A 21,126-nucleotide genomic window follows, 5' to 3' on the forward strand; every position below is an offset into this window, starting at 1 on the left:
CTAGTTAGGACATGGTGTTACAGGTTTGGAATAACATGAGTAAATGATGACAGAATTTTCATTTCATGTGGTATATTGTGAATAAGGCCACTAACGCAGTGTGTTGTGTTGCAGTGTGTCTGTGTGTGACCCGGCTCACTTCCCCTTCATGCCCGTGTGTGTTGGAGCTGTGGGCGGCGGAGTGAAGCACTCGAGGCTCCTGGCATGGGCAGCGTAGGGAGCGGGGCCTCCAGTCAGCGGCCCATCACAATGCGCAGCGTGGGCACCCGCACCACCCCCAACGGCCCGCTGGTGGCCGCGCCGACCCCCGGGTCGGCCCGCCGCCGCCTGGACGACCGCAGCTTCAGTGCCGAGCGCATCCCCGGCCCCAGCACCAAGACCAAGGGCGTCTCCGCCGACGAGCACAGCTATAACGCTGAGAGGGATTTCCATGCTAACGCTCGCAACCACGCCGACGTCGAGCGCACCGCTGCACACAACGCCAACCGCCAGCAGACGCTCAACGGAGAGAGGCTGGTGTCCAACGTGGTGTTCGCCAACGGGGCGCGGCGGGAAGGACACAGGCGCGGAGAGAGTCTGGACCTGTGCGGGAACAACATCGTGCTGAACAACGACAAGAACGGCAGCCATCAAGCTCCACTGCAGCTGCCTCGGCCGTCACACAAGGACAAGAGCAAAGCCAAACCCGATAATCATAACCCGCCCAACATCCTGCCCGTCTCGGGAAAACTCGAGCATGCACAGGTACGCCAACAACGGCTGTGTTCAAGAGGAGGTGCGAGTAGTGCATCGTTTAGTGTGTTTTGTAGTGGCACAATAAAGAACACAAGAACATACCCAGCTAAGCACAGCAAACCCTTTAGCCTCACAGGACATACATTTATGGAAGCCCTCCTTTATTGAATCATAATTGTGACATAAAAAGTAGAAATTATGAGATAGCTACTAAACCATAATTGTGAGACAAAAATTCTAAATGATTTTGATGATTAACTTCATCATAATGATGAAAAAAAAAGTTATAATTGTGTCAATAAAAGTTGAAATTATGAGATACAGTAGCTACTAAGTAAAAATTATGAGATAAAAAGTCATAAATGTGTCAAAAGTTGAAATTATGAGATACAGTAGCTACTAAGTCAAAATTATGAGGTAAAAATTAAATATTAGGACATACCAAGTCATAATTATGAGATAAATAGTCAAATTGGTGGTGGTTGAGGAGATTCCCCCCTTCCATGTAAAGCGCTTTGAGTACCCAGAAAAGCGCTATATAAATGTAACAAATTATTATTATGTCCTTAAAAATTTAAATTATGCCATAGCTACTAAATCGTAATTTTGAGACACACTCAAAATGATGACATATTACATCATAATGAGCTAAAAAATAAATAATTGTCATTAAAAGTCTATTAGTAATTAATGACAGAACTTTCATTTTTGGGTGAACTAACTCTAATTACAAAAAGCTTAAATGAACATTAGAAAGAAATGTTGAATTGCAACTAACTGAAATATGTATATATGTATATACACACACAATAAAAATGACAAAAGGACATAAAAATAAATATATCAATGAATAAATACATCAATAAAATATAAAAATAAAAGCTAATTAAAAATATCAACATATAGTTATACTAAAGTACAGTTGATATTGCAGTTTTTTCAATTTCATTAAACACTTTGTGCAAAACACAACACACAGTTCTCTATGTAACACACACATGCTTTTGAGATGTTTGTGATATTTTGAATGCAGTGCTTCGTTTTGCAAGAGATGTGAGGCATTTTGTGTGTGCGATTCTTGAATTTGTGTGTAAAGTTTAAAAAAAAAGAGGCAAAGTTTTGAAAATGTGTGAAAGCAGCTGAAAAAAAAACTAACTGTAAAGTAACAAAAACTGAATTCTGTGTTTGATGCCACCATTCAGATGAGTTTGTGTCTCTGCAGACCAATGACTCTCTGGTGCGTCCATCAGCCTTCAAACCCGTGGTACCCAAGAGCTTTCACTCCATGCAGAACCTGGTGTGTCCCCTCCAGACCAGTTCTGGGACGGCCGGTGCAGGGAGTGGGGGTGAGAAGGGGGGTCCGAACCAGGACAGTCCCGGGACACACGCCGGCGTGGGCCGGGCAGGACAGGGGAGTCTGTCGGACTCCGGGAGGAACTCTCTGACCAGTCTGCCCACGTACACGGGCTCCAGCTATGGCCCGCCGCCCGCGCTCGGACCCCTCAGTGCCTCCACCAGTCACATCAACCGGCTGGGCACCGTCGCCCTGGACAAGCCGGGCTACCAGAACGGCCTCAGCGCCTCGGACAGCGGCCGCTCCTCCTCAGGCAAGAGCTCCTCCTCGTACCAGCGCCTTAGTCACCTGAGCGACGCTCCCGCGCCCCTGAGACCCTCTCCGTCCTCCGACGACGTGATTCAGGACCTGGAGGACCGTCTGTGGGAGAGAGAGCAAGAAGTAAGTAAGGTGACAGAACTTTTTTCATTCTTTAGCGTTATGTATGTGTCATTTGATGTTTTGAACAGTAGTGCATTTTTCTGTTGAATCTAATTGGCAAGTATCTTGGTTTTGTTTACTATTTATTATTATTTTCAGTTATTTATTTTATTTATTTATTTATTTAGTCACTTTGAATAAAAGTGTCTGGTATATGACTATATGTAAATGTGATGTACTCGCTGAGGCATAATTTTACCATGTGCCACCTGGAAAGTGCATCTGTCACCATGTTTTTTCCTAGAAACATTATAGACAAATTCAGTATTTCAAAACTTGAAATCTTCATTCATATTTTTATTTTTTGTATAATTTAATTTTCCATACAACATTGGATATTTTTTTATAAATTTTTTCTTTAACTTTGCATACTGCATTGGATAATTTTTTATTAATTTTAAAATTTCTTTCATTTTGCATACACCATTGGATTTTTTTATTATTATTTTTTTTCTTTAGTTTTGCATAAACAGCGGCTTTTTTTTTTACATACACCATTGGATATTTAATTAAATTTTATTTGTATTTATTTTATTTTTTTACTTATTTATTTATATTTTAATGTACTTTAAAAAAAAATATATATATATATATATTTATTTTTTTCCAAAATTTTCATAATTTTGCATGCACCATCAGATATTTTTAATTATTATTATTTTTTATAATTTTGCATGCACCACTGGATATTTTTTATAATTATTATTATTACTCACAATTTTGCATACACCATTGGATATTTATTTATTTTAATTAATTTATTTTTGCATACACCATTGGTTATGCCTATTGAATTGCATTCATGACAGTAAGCCAGTGAGTTTCACTAATCAAGAATAGAACATTTTCACCTGGAAAGGTCCTTTGGTTTAGTGGAAATGTTGCTTGATTATAAATAGAATGACCATTTTTATGGTTAACATGGTTTTAATCAGTTTTTATCGTTCCAAGAAGTAGCATCAACTAGGGATGCACGATATGATCAGACTGATATCGGAATCGGCCGATAATGGCTTTAAATGTAAATATCGGCCTGATATGAAAAATTATGCCGATATGTCTTGCCGATAAGAGGAATACATTAACTCAGGGTGTGCTAGTTATTAGATCATGTCAGCAGTGTGTCTCATTCTTGAAGCAAATTTTGTCTGAATGACCATTAGATTAACCTTAAGTTATCCTCTGGGGTCAATATGACCCCAAGCGACTTTTCTTTAGTTAAAAATAATGGTTCCCTTTATCTCAGTGGAATAAAATCTTGTGACTTTTTCTAAATTATCTATCCATACACACACAAAAAAACTGGGCTTGATTTGGTTGTTCTAAAGGTATGTAAAAAAAAAAGTCACACTCATGACCTTTGGGGTCAATATGACCCCACATTGAAATGAATGGGAAAATCAAAAAAAAAATGTTTTTTATTTTTCATTTGTCAAAAAAAATCTATAAATCCAGAATAAACCTGAAAATTTCCATACCACAATGAAGTCCTGGTACTAGAGCACAAATGTAATGTGGAACGAACATGATCACTTGCACACACACATGCTCACGCACACAAACACACACACAGGTGTGACTCCAATTGAAAGCATTTTTTTTAGAAATTGACAAATAAAATCAATAATTCCAGCATAAATCTGAAAATTTCCACACAGAAATGAAGGCCTGGTACTAGAGCAAAAATGCAATGTAGAAAAGACATGCTCACTCAACACACACACACACACACACACACACACACACACACACACACACACACACACACACAGACAGGTATGACTGCCACAGCCAAATAAAATCAGCCACAAATGCAGAACAAAGATAAAAGGGGTGAGACCTAATGCACACACACATGCGCACGCGCACACACACACACACACACACACACACACACACAGACACACATGCGCACGCGCACACACACACACACACACACACACACACACACACACACACACACACACACAGACAGACAGAGAGAGCAAGGGAGAGAGGAAAGGCAACTGACCTGTTCAACTTTGAGAAAGTTTACTCTGAGATCTAAGAGCTGCAACTTTATTTTGAAAACAAAGAAATAGTTCCCACACCAAAGGTATAAAAGAGGGTCTTTGGTGTCACACAGTTCATTCTGTGTCAGTATGGCAAAGCGTTACACTCTCCTGGAGACTTTAGATTGCCTGCTTGATTCAAGTGAAACTGAATCATGCCTGGAAGACACTGAGGGCGATGACTCTGAGCCATTTGAGACATTTGGTTCATTAAAATAAATAATATTCAACTACAATCTGATTCTAAGTCTTGTCCTTTAGGTGTTTCTTATGTGGCAATTTCTGTGGTATTTTGTAAAAACAGACATTTCAAATCGCTTCAAAAACGACCAAAATTCTACTATTTGAAAGAATATTTATTTTTAATGTCTTTAATAATGTTTATACATGTATAAATTCACAAAATCTATCACAAAAGTTATAATATGAGCAGTTGGCTACATCCAGTAAAATGAATGGATCTCTATTGCCCTCTTCTGGGTATCTATGGACAATACAATTTCTTTCTTAAATTTTAATTCCTAAAGGTTTGTCTTTGACCAACAGATGGCAGAATTGTACAGCTAACACCTAGATCAATATCCAGAAACAACTTATATTTAATTTAGATCATTGTTTAAGTATTTTTTTCATAAAAAAATAATATTTTACATGCAAGCTAATGGTATAGTTGAGGAATTGTGTGGTAAATAGGTACAAAAGTACTTTGTATATCCAAAAACACAGCATTACTGTACAGATGAGAAGTAAACAAAAAAAATAATATATTATATGTATTATTAAAAATGTACATTTTTTTCACAATCATTCTTTAAATTTTGGGGTCATATATACCCCAAATGCAGTGAGTGTGAACAGGAAACTAAGGTTATAAGAAGGTTAACTGTTTTGGATCGCTGCACTTTATCTGTGAAAGCATGTACAGAAGGACAGGTTCTGTGTGTGATAGACGAGTAAACAGTAACAGCACGTGCAGCGGCAGCAGTGACGCCTCCCCCGGGTCCTAACGCCCGGTCGGTAAAGAGAGTTAATCTGTAGGAGGCGCTGTTGGCCTACTTCTAATTCAATTAAAAGTAAAATAGCCTACACAAATAACACTTAGACTGTGTTTCTGATTAAATAAAGCAATAATTGATGTCATAAAATAATGAGTGTTTTGATTTAATGGTCAGAAGCTATAGCTTACATGAAAAAAAATCACAAACATGACACTTGTAAATTAAATAATTTTACATATACTGATTTATTCATTAATGTGTAATATGTTTTATTTTTTATAATAATCATGAGCTCTAAAAGATTTTCAGAATTTCTACATATATTTTGTTTTAGACCATCTACAAATGTTAAATCTTAAAATAAAATGTTAGGGTTAACACTGCATCTTTCTGGGGGGGGTGAATTCCATTTATAGTTTATTTATAGTTATTTTCAAAGCTTCAATGTACTGTCAAAAAACCTTCATTATTTATTTATTTATTCCTAATAAATAAGTTCTTGTTAAAAACTAACCAACATTAAAAATAATTTTCTTATCATTTCTGCACAGGAGAGACTTGGTGTTGTTTCCAAACAAAAGGAAATATATCGGTATCAGCATGGGTATCGGCCCAAATTAGATGAAAAATATTGGATATCGGCAAAAATCCAATATCGTGCATCCCTAGCATCAACTGTCAGTAAGGTCAGAAACATTCTCTATGCAAGTATGCAAATGCCAGCTTGCATTGTTTGAGACTGGTTTTTGCGTGTTTCGGCCGTGCTGCCCTCCTCACAGGTGATTCACATGAGACGTAACCTGGACCAGAGCGAGGCGGCCATCGTGCAGGTGTTCGAGGAGAAGCAGCGCGTGTGGGAGCGAGAGATGGAGGAGCTGAGGCAGAACTACGCCGGGCGGCTGCAGCAGGTGACCCGACGAGCCCAGCGCACACAGCAGGCCCTGCAGGCACAGATCGCCCGTCTGCAGCAGGACAAGCGGCGGCTGCAGGACGAGATGACTCTGCTGCTCGCTCAGAGAGAGGAGCTGGAGAAGAAGTGCTTGGACTTCAGGAAGGAGCAGGCCGATATCCTGCCCAGGCTAGAGGAGACCAAGTGGGAGGTGAGAGAGACTCACAGATGGAGTTTTAGTTCATCTTGAGACTAACATCTGTAGCCTAATGCACATCCACTGTTCTCAGCACATCTAAACATCCTTAAATCAAGATACATTTACTTGACATGCAAAATGACAGGATAAAAAGACAGTTTTTTTTTGAGAACTCGATCAAAATGAAGTGAGTTTATGCTTAAAATGAGAACAAATATCTGACAGTGGAGTCAGAAAAATCAACTTAATTCAAAGAGAAAACAAGCTTAGTTTTCTGACCCCACTGAGAGATATTTTTGTTTTTTTAAACGTGTAAATTTCGCTTAATTTTGTAGCATTTAAAAATTACAGTCCTTCTTTTCCCGGGAGATGGACTAAAATTATGTATTTTGTAAAATACTCTCTAGAATAAGAAGACCTTAAAAAATATATATATATAACTCCATAAAGTATGTATATATTAAAATATGTATATTCATAAAATCACTGTTGAAACATTATATATATACATACAGTGCTATGCTTAAGTTTAGGCACCCATGCTAAAGTTGACTAAAAAGAGGAATAAAAAAATCATCTTTTGGAAATTTTACTTAATGCCTTAATTAAAAAAATTAGGAAAAATCCAACCTTTAAGGACACCAATTTTCTTTGTGAATCAATAATGTATTGTAAATAAATAAATATTCTTCCTTGAAATACAGGATGCATAAGTCTGGACACCCCTATGTTAAATTCCCATAGAGGCAGGCAGATTTTTATTTTTAAAGGCCAGTTACTTCATGGATCCAGGACACTATGCATCCTGATAAAGTTCCCTTGGCTTTTGGAATTAAAATAGCCCCACATCATCACATAGCCTTCACCATACCTAGAGATTGGCATGGTTTTATTTCAGTTAGCCTAATAGCTGGCTTGATTTGCATTGAGAGATGATCTTATGGAAAGTACTCCATGCCAATCTCTAGGTATGGTGAAGGCTATGTGATGATGTGGGGCTATTTTAGAACCGGTCTGAAATCATCCGAATATAAACACTTATTATAGGTGTACCGTAGTGATTCAGGACAAGCCAAAAACACCGTTTGGAAAATGGATTCATGATGTACTCGCTTATTATATTAATTTTGTAAATTTTGAACACAAAAAAGGTTAAGGACTGCAGCTTTAAATCACTGGTGAAATATTTGCAGCTTTTGCATGCAAAAACATTGTTTTAGTAATTTATAAATATCCAGATAGCTTGGACTGCACAGGAGTGTATGCAGTAGTTGTGCAGTATGTGTGTGTGTGTACAGGTGTGTCAGAAGGTGGGCGAGATCTCTCTGCTGAAGCAGCAGCTGCGGGAGAGTCAGGGCGAGGTGACGCAGCGGGCCGGAGAGATGGTGGCCCTCAGGGGTCAACTGAAGGATCTCAACGCTCAGCTGAGAGAGCGAGAGGAGGCCGAGATCAGCCTCAAAGAGTCCTTCTGCACCAAAACCCTGGAGCTGGAGCGCTGCGAGGCCGAGCTGCAGACCATGCTGGCCGAGGTACCAACACTGACTCTAAAAGCATCACTGCAACACAGAAAGTAGGTCAGATGTGAGATATGCATTTGCAGTGGGAATTAAAAGTGGTGTAGACTGATGATCATAAAAAATGTAAAACATCTGTACATTATGATGTTCTCACTGCAACAAACAAACACATAATCTAAGCAGTTCAATCTCATTCAGTACTGTATTACATTTACATTTAGTCATTTAGCAGATGCTTTTATACTAAGTGACTTACAAATGAGGACAATAGAAGCAATCAAAACCAACAAAAGAGCAATGATATGCAAGAGCTACAACAAGTCTCAGTTAGCCTAATGTAGTACATGTAGCAAGTGTTTTATTTTCTTTTACTTCTATAATAAATAAAAGGAAAACAGATAGAATATATATATATATAAAATAAAATAAAAGTAACTTTCTCCAACAATGGTCATAATGATATTTAATTACAAAATTGTCCAGCCCTACAAACGAGCACAGCAAACCTGGAACTTATTTTTTGGCATCAAATTTCAAATAACAATTGTTATTTTTATAAGAAACATTGATATTTTCCCCAAATTGTGAGCTAGATATGTCTAGATATGAGACACTGGACCACAAAAAAGGTACATTTAGATTTATACATAATAAATAAATAAAAATCGCCTTGTTGTCCAAATGAAGTTCTTAACAATGCATATTACTAATCAAAAAATAGCTTTTGATATATTTACGGTAGGAAATTTACAAAATATCTTCATGGAACATGATCTTTACTTAATATCCTAATGATTTTTTGGCATAAAAGAAAATTAGATAATTTTGACCCATACAATGTATTGTTGGCTATTGCTACAAATATACCTGTGTTACTGATGACTGCTTTTGTGCTCCTTCCCTCTCTGTGTCTGTAGGTGACAGTGCTACGAGACAAGCTGAGTGCGTTTGAGACGGAGGTGGCGCGGCTGAAGAAGGCCCTCAGTGAACTCAGCAGCAGCTCCAGTCGTGCCAGTGAGCCCAACCTGACCGATGTGGGTCAGCTGGTGGCTTCCCGCAGCCGAGAGCGTCTTCTGTCCCCTCCGGAGACGCCCACGTCCCTCCCCGCGCTCCCGGCGCCGGACCCGCTGCTCTCGCTGCAGAGCGACGACTCCAAGGCGCAGCGGCAGGATTCGGGCGACATGCGGCATCAGCTGGAGCGACTGCAGGGCGAGCTGCGTCTGGAGCGGCAGCAGCGAGAGCGGCAGGCGCTCACCTTCGCTCAGGAGCGCCAGACCTGGCAGGACGAGAAGGAGCGAGTGCTAAAGTACCAGGCGCAGCTGCAGCTCAGCTACGTGGAGATGCTGCAGAAGAACCAGGCTCTGGAGGAGCGTGTGGACAAGCTGGGAGCCCAGATCGCCACGCCGTCGCCCGCCTCGCCTCCGCCGCTTCCAGATCCCCCCGTGTCTGTCTCCATATCACTCACCTCTCCCACCCCGCCGGCGGAGGAGAAGAAACTGCCAGAGATGCACCAGCTGGCTCCGCTGTGGCCCGTGCCGACCCGACTGGAGAGGATCGAGTCGACGGAGATCTAATGCATCCCTGATTATAACTGCATTCAGTACAATCCAAAAACTGAACCGCTTCCGAGGACTGTCCAAGGATGCCCTGCTTGTCTGGGGCAGGTGTGTGGGTTGAGGGCAGGTTCGTTGGGTAGTTACGAGAGCGTGTGTGGCCTTATCAGGAGGAGGTCAGTCGCCAAGCAGAAAACACTCAGGGGTTTAAGGGGATTATTCACGGACTGTTTAAGCTTTGTGTTTTTACAGGCGCTAGAATTTAGGCGATTAAGAAGTCACCATCTTTCCTAGATGCGCTGAGGAATATCCTTACGATCACAGCATCTTCTGTACTCTGCAGCCTTCAAACAATCAATATTAGAGTTATCAGGCTAAAACTGCAGGGAGTTTCTCTTAAAGTGAAGATCTCGCATGGCGCTCAGACGTAACGTGCCATCACGTTTAGGACCAAATCTTAGTGCCAGTCTCGAGAGTGTTTATGTCGATGTTCGTCGGGCCGCAGAAACATACTCTACGCAAGTACACAGACGTGCAGGACAAATGAAACAGATTATTCAAAAGATTTGATGCTTTTGAAAGAAGTCTCTGTTGCTCAGCAAGCCTGCATTTAATTGATCAAAAATACAGTAAAAAATTATAAATATTATTACAATTTAAAACAGCTGTTTTCTATGTGAATATGTGTTAAAGTGTAATTTATTTCTGTGATCAAAGCTGTATTTTCAGCATCATTACTGCAGTCTTCAGTGTCTCATGATCTTCAGAAATCATTCTATACTTACTAAAAAAGTAAAACAGTTTGCATGGATGTTTTTGATTTATGACAACTTGTAGCAAAATTACATTCACCAACAAATTACTTTAAGTTAGATGAACGTAATAATTTGTAGCATAAACACAATTTTTTAATTGATTACTCAAAACTATATTGTTACAATTAATTTCAACATATCTACTATCTATATCTAAATCTTATCAATAATGTTTTTTATTTTTTAAGGTCAGCTGATGCAGACATTTCAGTTTGAATTACATGCAATATTAAATATTTTGAATTTCAGTTTAAATTAATGATGTAATAAAAATTTTAAAAATGAAATAACACAGAATATTAAGTTTATGTAATAGAAATGGAAATTAAAGCAGAAACTTCAAGTACAATCAATATTAAGTTGATTACTCAAAAATATTTTGTTACAATTAATTTCAACATATCTGCTATCCATATCTAAATCTTATCAATAATGTTTTTTTAAGGTCAGCTGATGCAGACATTTCAGTTTAAATTACATGCAGTATTCAGCTATGTAAGCAGAATAAAAAAGATCAATTAACAGAAATTTCTATTTAAATTACATTCGACATTAAGTTGGTTTAATCAAGATAAAAATCAATTAATGCAGACATATCTGTTTAAATTACACTGAATATTAATGATGAAAAAATTTAAAAATGAAATAACACTGAATATTTTAAGTTTATGTAGTAGAAATAGAAATTAAAGCAGAAACTTCAAGTACAATCAATATTAAGTTGATGTAATGATCCAGATTATTATGTCAACAGTTTTAATTTTCATGGAAACCATGATAATTAATTTTTTTAGGATTCACAGATGTATAGAAATTTCATTATAAAAGACATTATAAATGTCTTTACTGTCACTTTTGATCAATTTAATGCATCCTTGATGAATACAAGTATTAAATCTTGCTGACCCTGAGCTTTTGAATGACTCAGAATGCATTGTTGCGATGCATAATGCATTGCTCTTCTCAGAATACAGTGAAATGAGTTTGTGTTTGCATCCGCGTGCTCAAATAGAGTATGTTTGGAGGCCGAGGCCTGGTGCGGGATAGAGGAGCGCTCAACCCTCCTGCTCTATTGCCCAAAGCAGCGGCGGAGGACGTGTATTCATTTCAACTCAGAACGTACTGTATCACCTGAATGTTGTTTTTGCCCTTTTCTATGTTTTGAGCAATGTAGAGTAAACTAGAACGAGAGATTGAGATTAAAAAACAAGTCAATATGTTAGTGCACTTGACGCTTCGGTCTCAGACCATCCTGCTTTTAAACTGAGGACTCGGTTGTTGTGAACAACAGCTACTGAATGAGGTTTGGTTGATGAAGCTGCTAGACTGACGGACAGCGGCTGAGCCAAAACTGTGCAGAGGGCGACGGGTCGATCTCCATTATATTTGAATATGACTTTACATTCTTCCAAAAAGAGCATATAACATGTCAATGTATACATACTGAAAGTATCATTTAGAATATTTGACTTTAAAAATGTCATATGCAGTAGACTGAAGTGATGATTTAAATGTTGAAGTGCACAGAAATCAGGTGGAATATTGGAAGGGTTTGTGAAGAATGAAATGTGTGGTTTGTGTGTGAAGACTGAGCTTGTCATACGACTCGTACTGTTTCTGCAGTGTGTATATTCTGTGTCGTATACAACAGAGCACGCTCTGCACGATACTGTTTCTCACAATGCAAAGTGTATGGATTGACTTTGCATTAACAGTGTGATGAATGAATGGGGAATTTGGTCAGAATGCAAAATCACTTTATCTCAATTCTTGCCTTTTTGAGTTTAAATCTTGCAAATCTGACTTATGTCCTTGCAATTCTGAGAAAATGAAGAGTTACAAGATATAAAGTCAGAATTATGAAATATAAAGTCATTATTGCAAGATGTAAATTCCCAATTGCGAGAGAAAACTCGCAATTGAGATATAAACTTGCAATTTGCCAAAAAAAAAGGGTAATTGCAACTTTTTATCTATTTATGTCAATTTCGACTTTCCTTGCAATTCTTTTCTCAAAGTTGCAATACGTGAAGTCAGAATTGTGAGATACGAGTTGAAAATGTGAAAATCAATTGAAACTTATCTTACAATACTGACTTTTTTCAGAATTGAGAGTTATGACTGAATTGTGAGATATAAAGTCATTAATGCGAGACGAAATGTCAGAATTGTAAAATATTAACTTGCAATTTGTGAGAATTGTATATTATAGATATAAACTAAAAATTGTGATGTATAAACTTGCAATACACATTTTTATTTGCATTGCTAGCAATTTTGACTTTTTATCTTACAATTCTGACATTTTTCTCGCTCAGAATTGTGAGATAGAAATTAAAAATGGTGAGATAGAAACTCGCAACTGGAGAAAAAAGTCAGAATTGTGATAGAAACTCATAATTTGCAAGACTAGAAAGGGAACAATGACTTTTTATCTTACAATTCTGACTGCATGTTTATATCTTGCAATCAGACTTTTTTCTTACAATTCAGAGAAAATGAAGAATTGCAAGATAGACGTAAACATAAAATATATAAACTCATAATTCAGATATAAAAAGTCAACCTTGAGTCCGCCACGGAATAAAAAATCTGAATTGTAAGATGAAAAAACAAAATTGCAATTACCTTTTTTATTTCTTTATTCTGTTGCAGAAGTAAGCATCCATAGAATGCCATGTGCACTATATACTGCTTACTTATTATTATTTTTTAATGACACGTGAAACAAAACGTGCAATTCAGCGTCTCTTGAATAAAAATGGCTATGCTGCATTTTTAATACAAACTTGTTTAAAAATAGCATCTAATCAAATGAAGAAGGACTGTATGATGGTGGTTCTGTCATCATCACACTGGAAACAGAAGGCCAAGCGTGCAGTATGTAGTATGCAGTGTGCTCTCTTGTATAGAAACAGCAGAAGTCGTATACTCGTATGCTTTTTTCAGCACACGGCCAGATAACAAATGCACTACAGGCTCTGACGAGGGAGTGGGAGCATTTTACAGAACACCTTTTGTCACAAAGTCTTGAAATAAGCTACAGAAGTTATTCCATTGAAGCAAAATCGATGACTTTCAGTGATATTTCTTTAACGCAGTCACATCGCAGCACTAACAAGCCAGAGTCCCTCTCTTTTGCATAGGAAACGGATCTCGGAAACAAGCACAAACAAGCGATTCATTTCCCCTGACGCGGAGAGCTCTGGTCCCAACGCTCGTGCCTCTTCTTTTCTATCATGCCATATTTGAGATAATCATTGCAGCTTTATGACACTAGGTGTTAGGAGAGAAAGCTTTAGACCTCTGCTGTCTTTGGCACATTTGCTGCTATGTGCTTCTGTTGTGTCCTGCTGTGTTTGGTAGAGACAAAGGCAGTCGACTGCATGTAAATATCACTGTTCCTTATGTGTACAGAACTATTCTATTCAAATATACCGAGCTAATGCGTGTGAATACTTTTGTCAAGTAATGAGACTGACATGTCAGCTTTTATTTTTCAAAACTATTAATATAGGAATATAATATACATATATGACTCTTCGATCGGCTATATTACGGTAAAGTCCTTCCCTTTCTCCATCAGTTATGCAAAAGGTTTTTGTAAACATTTCATTTTTTCTTTCGTTATTTTTCCAGAATTTGCTTGAGAAAAGCATATCTTAGCAAATATTAATTTAAATAATAAAGATGTGAATAAGAAATTGGTCTCTTCATGATTTTCCTTTAAAATAGACCTCCACAGGTTGAGTTCACGTACAATTATTAAATGACAAATTATCATTATGAGACTGCACACATCCGTTTATGAAATATTAGGTCAAATGAAAGCCAAAGTGAATTAAAGTACAGCACAAGTTATTTTAAATAACTAATTGCTTACATTTTTGTCCTGTTTGTGATTTGTGTTTAAATTTTACATCTGTTCCTTACATTTTATACATGGGGTTTTACAGCTACTGTTAATAGAAAAAAAAAAAAATCAAAAATCATATAATTATTATTATTAATTTATGTGTTGTATTGCACCATTACTGTTAATACTGTAAAATTATTAATGTAAGTGTATATGTAATTGTGCTGTACAATTACTGTTAATATTGTAAAATCATGCATTAATTTAATATATTTTGTTATAGTTATACTTCATTTATATGGCATTGACTTTAATCATAATATAGCCTATATATTAATTATATTATATAATATCTTAAACACTGTAAGAAGCGTTCGGACATTTATTTATTTGTTTGTTTATATAACAGCACTGACTGTAGTAAACGTCCGTTATCATTGTAATAATAATAATAATAATATTTCTTCTAAGTTTGATCATGGTGCAGTAGCTGTGCGCGTGTTTGTCTCCTGCGAGCCTCCGTAGCGCGTGACCGCTGCACTTCACTCCATACACGTGCTGCTGTCAGTGTGCATTCAGCACAGAAATGAGTGCTTTTACAGTGTCTTAATGACATCAATACTTGATTTGAAGAGGAGTGCTTGAAGAATACACGCGCTGAAGGTACGTGCATCATTTCCTCAGTTATTGGCGCTCAATATGTTGTTTCAGTTTGGTATTTTACACGTGAATGAGTTGCGCTGCTGTCAAGGGCGTGCGGTGATTTAGGTTTCATTAAAGACGTTTCGCCACGCGGAAATAACGCTTTAAATATCTCACTTTTAATTTTCTTGTTTTTTTTTAAATGCATATGAAAAAAGCCTTTATTGCGGAGAAAGTCAATGTGAAATTTAGTAGTTACAACTGGATTAAATTCTTGTTTAACGAAGCCGAAATAGTGAATCTGTTGTTAGGTTTATTAAATGACACGAGAATCTCCTCTGTTTATGGTCTCTTCTGTGTCAGTCAGGTAAAAGTACAGAATCGCAAATGTAATAGATTGTTCCAAAATTAATATTATATATATTTTTATTTATTTATGATATATAATGCTCTTATTTATGATATAAAATGCTCTTATTTATGATAGATAATGCTCGTTTCCATTCACTAATAATGAATTGGAGCGTTTGCTATTAAACTCAAGTAACAACAATAACATACATACATAGGAGGATAAATGGACTAATTTTAAGTCTTGTAAAAGCATGCACAGACCCAAATTTATCATCATCATGAAATGAAAATCGTTACAATTCTTACTGCAGTATTTATTATAAAAAATAACCCATGCACATTATTAATTATAAATAAATTCATACACTCTCTTCATCATATAGGGAATAAAATGAGGGATGATCGCAATTTTAGTTTCATGTCAACTTTAATGTAAAGGCGACTTTAGTCAATGATGTGTTGAATAGTGATAGACAATATTGGAGACAAAATAATAATAATAGATAATATTTAATTAAAAACAATATTTGAGACCATTTTTGACAGTTAAAATATTGTTTATAATCACTTGGCTGATATATATTGTGTAAAATAAGTTTTCTTTGCGTTTCAGCAAGCTTGTTTACATTTCATTTACTATCATTGGTTCTCACATCTCAAGACAAGTCAACTCAATGACGTCTAGGTGTAATTTATGTCAAAACTCACGAGATGCAAAAGGCATCATATTTGAATGGATTTTGGTTCTTGTTTTGCAGATTTAACTGAAATATTTAATATTTGCTGAACCTTTTCTAGAAACATTACATAACAATAATTCAGCCATAATTTGTAGTTGTTGTTTAGAAGAACATTAAAAGTGAGCATTAATGATTTAACACCCCATAACTGACCATTTCTTTTCAAGTTGCTCAAATTTCAAACACTGTTGGTCTGCAAATTAAAAACAATAATCTCTTTTATTATCCTTTCCAGTACCTGCTGTTGATGTCTGCGACGGTGCTGTTTCATCTTGTGGCAAAGCGCCATCTTTATGCCCACATACAACGCGTTTCCATCTTTAGATCCCAACGTTTATCATCAAACGTGGAAAATGGAGAGCAAAAGAGACAAAAAGAAACAGAAAACACACTGGTGTACAAGCCCTCGGCCTACTACAAGAGGCCAGCGGTACGTTCCTCTACCGTGGGCCGCTCAGAAACTGAAGAAGAATTGTTCTGTAATCTCCCTTTAAACCGTGCTTTCCATCAACAGCGTAGCCCGTACAGTATTAGCGCCTCACGATGGCTCTCCAGTACCAAGAACACGCTGTTAAACACCGCTTCAAACCCAGGAGCCGTTTCGACCCCAAACGCCACCAAAGAGCCAAGCATCAACAGCGACCCACGAGCCTTTCAGAGATGTCGGCCTGAATACCGCAACATGACCCATGACCCATCCCAACGCTCATCAACGGTAGACCTCAATGAGGCCTTGTTAGTTCTTCATAAAATCACTGTACAAAAAGACAACATGGAACCTTCAGAAGTAATTAATTTCTTGTCCAGACTTGCTCAGATTCCCAAAGAACAGACCACGGTCGTAAGGGGTGACAAGCGATTCAACACGCTCCTGCGATACAGCGTGGAGATCCTGCAAAACTTCACAACGCCGCAGTTATTGGATGCACTGAGGGCCTTTGTGAACTTAGGCTTGCCTCAATCCAGTAGCATTCTGGGATTGTACGAAACCGAGTTCTGTCGGCGAGCGAGCGAGATGGAGCTTCACCAGTTGCTGCTCACCGCCGACTTGTGGCGATGCCTCAGTCGAGGTGTTCCTAAGTACCTCGAGAGGCTCTTCAACAACATGAGCCAAAACTTCAACCAGATGGGTGTTCCAGAGTTGGTTCAACTCTTGTACATAATCGGAGAAGGCAGGAGATGTCCGGATACCCTCGTTCAACCCCTCGAGTCATTACTTATGCGTCATTTGAGCCAGTTGAAGCCTGAAGAGCTGGGCGCTGTTTGCTTAGGCCTCTTCAAATCACAACGCTCTCTGTCCGAGAGAGCGACACGCCGGCTTATGGACAGGGCGCTTGTAGTAGTCGAGGATATGAGTGATTTTGGCATCGTTAATGTAATGAAGCTTATGCGATTTAGCTATTTAGACCATCTCCCATGGTTGGAGGCCATGGGATCGGAGGTTCCTCGACGTGCCCCGCAAATGGAGGTTCAAGGTCTTATGCATATCGTCTTGGCTTGCTCCGCTCTGCACTATCGGGATGATCGCATTCTCTTGGCTGTGGCCGAACGATTACCCAACGTGGTAAGTCAATGCCGGAGTAAAGATGCTGCAAAGATGCTGTGGGCCTTTGGGACTTTAGGAGTCCTTCCCAAACAATGTCCCAACCTTTATCCGTGTCTCACTGCGATTTTACGAGAACGCCAAGCCGAGTTTCAGCGATACCCCGAACATCTGTTGACAGCTCTGCTCGGACTTGCTTTTGCCGGTGTATTCCCCGAAGATCTGCTCAGTCTGGCTTTAAGCGCAGAGTTTGTCAACAAGGCTTATAATTCCAAAGAGCTTGAGCTGAAGAAAGACTTATTCACCTTAGATGGAACTGTAGGCTTGGAGTTACCCGAGTCGACAGTCCCAAGACTTAGTCTTGCAATTCGGGAAGAAGTGACCAAGCTACTGTGGGATTTTGCTCAATCGGATATCTGCCAGAAGCCTGAGGTGCTCGACGCTGAAGATGTGTTGAGGAATCTTCTTGGTGGAGAGATGTTTGTGCGCAAACAAATGATTCTTCCACACTTGCGTTCGATTGATCTGGAAGTGCATTTAGACCGAAATGACCAGCCTGTTCCTGTATCCCCCGGATCTTGCCAACAAAATCTCGCCTCTCAAAACTCAGATGCAAGGCTCTCTGGAGTTACCATAACTGACGACCTACTGGCTCAACTAACTAATACACGTAAGACTCCAGTGCAACCATCTAACCAGTTCTTCCAAAAGCCAGAGATTCACACCGTCGAACCAGTCCACGAAAGAGAAAGTATTTTCAATGTGGGTATTGACTTGACAGACGATCTGCTGATGGCGCTGACCAAATGTCGAAAGCACTCGTCTCACCTGCATGATTCTAAACCATCGATTCAGAGACTTGCTGTTCAAGTGACACATAGGAACCACTATTGCTACAGGACTAAGCAGCTGCTTGGATTACATGCACTAAAGAGGAGACAGCTAGCACTGGCCGGATACAGAGTCGTAGAGTTGCCTCATTGGGAATGGTTTCCCTTGCTGCGGCGCTCTTATGCCGAGAAACTGGCCTATCTGCACTGCAAGATATTCAGCTGTTCTGACTCCAAAAAATAGATTGATTGATTTCTCTACATATACAAACTACCCGGTGTTGCTCAACATACGGCTAACATTTCTTTCATACTAAACCACAGCAAGGAAAAAGGAAAAACTTAAACTGTACTGTACCCTGTCAGAGATTAAAAACTATAAATATGTGAGCAATATAATTCAATAATTGTTTGTTATTTCTATTGTGTTAGGGGTCAATTTGACTGACATTTTTGTTCAGTTCTTTTTTTTTTTGGTCATGAGTACTTGTTGACGTGCAAATAACTACAAGTTTTTTGTGCTTTGTGAAAGTAGTTATTACATTTGTACTGTGCATTTTTGCTATGTGTGGTTCTCAAACCCATTGTGAGAGTAAATAAGTTTCTACATCAATCTAGTACTTTAGTTCCAAAAAAATAAACTAACAACTGAAAGCAGTGCATTTTCCTTGGCTAAAACAGAAGGCAAGTCTCAGTTTCCAAGTAAACTACGTCTCTTAAATTTCATAAGTTTGCATGTATTTCATAGTTTAGTGTTTGGCAATCTTCAATAAAGTTTTTTTTTTTTTTTTTAACCTGACTCTTTAGTGTTTTTAGAAATGTTGATTTTTGACCAATTTTAGGGAGCCATTAGGGGTCAATTCGACCCCAATACAAGAGTTTTAACAAAACTTTTACAGCCTTTCCAAAACATATCTATGTGGTGATGCTTTGCTTGCACATTCATGACCCTTAATGAGAAATACTCACAAAATTTAATGAACAAATAAATAGTTTAACCAGTATTTCAATCAGTTTGCAAATCGAGTGTGGCTCAATTTGACCCAACACAACAGGAGGGTTAATGGAATGACAACTGAGGCAGTTAAACCTTGGGTCGTGCTATATATTGAATGTTACACATGGCACACAGAGCATATTCTCAGCATTTCATGGCCTCAAGGCTGAATTGCTTTTTAAAAATTAGTTAGTACTTAATAAACATTAGAAAAGGTACCAGTGTTGAACAAGTTCATGAAGGGTCATTTGCTGAAAGTTTTAGTCCCTCACATGTAAACAATGGTCAATAATTGGGTTTACTGAATGAACCCAAGTATTATATGGCATAAGGACTCAACATATTTTTCTCTTCAACTTCCTCTTTCTTCTGTTGATTTCTCAGGGCAGTTTGTTGTGTATTTAGTGAGAGACAATGTCAGAGATATCTAGTATGTCTTTATTTCCATGGTCTCACCATTGCACCGTGATTGAAGCTGAAGTTATGTAGGCTTATATTCACTTAATTTGTTGGGTTTTTGTGCAGATAAATTTTATTGATAGATCATTTTTAAAAAGCTGTCAAAGGAGGTGCAATTGTGATTTTATATATATATATATATATATATATATACTGTAAAAAATTACCTGTAAGATTTACAGTAAAATACTGGCAGCAGGGTTGCCGGCCGGTTACTGTAATATTTCCAGCAGTGCTGTACTGTATGTGTTTGTGTGTGTGTGTGTGTGTGTGTGTGTATCTGTGGGTGTGTGTGTGTGTGTGTGTGTGTGTGCATACTTCTTTTATTTCAGAAATTCCACTGAAAATCTTTCATGTGGGTTCACTTCAACCTGTTTTTTTTTTTTTTGTACCATTTGCCCTTTTGTTTTCGATGGCACTTTTCCTTTCAACTTCTTTGTTCCTCTCTCTGGATTAATACCTACAAAGCACAGACAAACAACAGACAATATGTAATTCACATTGATTAGCTTTTGAGGCATGCAATCATGTTTTGGAAATTCGAGCATTTGTCAGAGTGTTTCTCAACTCCTGTCCCAGAAAATTTTAGATGTACCACTAATTAAACTATTTGATTCAATTCACTAGTTTGCTATTGTTAAACAGGGAGATATCTAAATAAGTGCGTCTGTGTAGATTCATAACTAAATATTCCAGGTAATAAGACGCTCAAAAAAATTTTTTTTTTATTTAAATCACTGGAATATAAATTAATCAACAAAACGTTTCGGTGTCTATCCAAACACCTTCCTCAGTTGTAAAAACAGGAAGTAACTGGCCAATATATCCACAAAAGTCACGTGATCAACAGACCTATAGATGTCACATAACTTCTGGGTTAAACGTAATATGTGCCAGATTAGATGGCATTGCTGCATATATTCAAGACACTACTGATGTATTGAAAAAGTTTCAAGAGTTGAATAATATCAGTAATTGTTCCTATATGGTAACCATGGATGTTTAGCCTTTATATATAAATATTGACCATGACGATGGATTGTTTGCTTTGGAGTATTTTATGAAAAGTACTGAGTTACCAAATTCTGAGTTTTTATTAAATCTGACAAAATGGACCCTTAACAATATATTTGTCTTTCAAGATTTTTAAACAAGTAAAGGATGTGCTATGGGG

The 21,126-nt window shown here is 37.9% G+C and overlaps 2 protein-coding genes across 2 annotated transcripts; both read left to right on the plus strand.

The window, feature by feature from the left end:
- Positions 1-204: 204 nt before the first annotated feature.
- Positions 205-9,942, plus strand: LOC306870638 (leucine zipper putative tumor suppressor 3-like; the record flags this gene model as incomplete). The annotated part of the gene is made up of 5 exons (XM_079418027.1): positions 205-744; positions 1,958-2,470; positions 6,338-6,658; positions 7,945-8,175; positions 9,081-9,942. The coding sequence occupies 5 exons, from the start codon at positions 205-207 to the stop codon at positions 9,735-9,737; spliced, it is 2,262 nt and encodes a 753-aa protein (XP_079274153.1). The 3' UTR covers positions 9,738-9,942.
- A 4,973-nt stretch (positions 9,943-14,915) lies between these two features.
- Positions 14,916-19,288, plus strand: LOC306871141 (FAST kinase domain-containing protein 5, mitochondrial-like). Its single transcript, XM_079418859.1, has 2 exons — positions 14,916-15,050; positions 16,359-19,288. The coding sequence occupies exon 2, from the start codon at positions 16,371-16,373 to the stop codon at positions 18,738-18,740; it is 2,370 nt and encodes a 789-aa protein (XP_079274985.1). The 5' UTR covers positions 14,916-15,050; positions 16,359-16,370; the 3' UTR covers positions 18,741-19,288.
- Positions 19,289-21,126: the final 1,838 nt, after the last annotated feature.

Source organism: Barbus barbus (genome assembly GCF_936440315.1).
Source record: "Barbus barbus genome assembly, chromosome: 6".
Classification (NCBI taxonomy): Eukaryota; Metazoa; Chordata; class Actinopteri; order Cypriniformes; family Cyprinidae; genus Barbus; species Barbus barbus.

What these genes read in the sequence shown, in the direction of transcription:
- LOC306871141 (XM_079418859.1), top strand. Translation starts at nt 16,371, where the DNA reads ATGTCTGCGACGGTGCTGTTTCATCTTGTGGCAAAGCGCCATCTTTAT.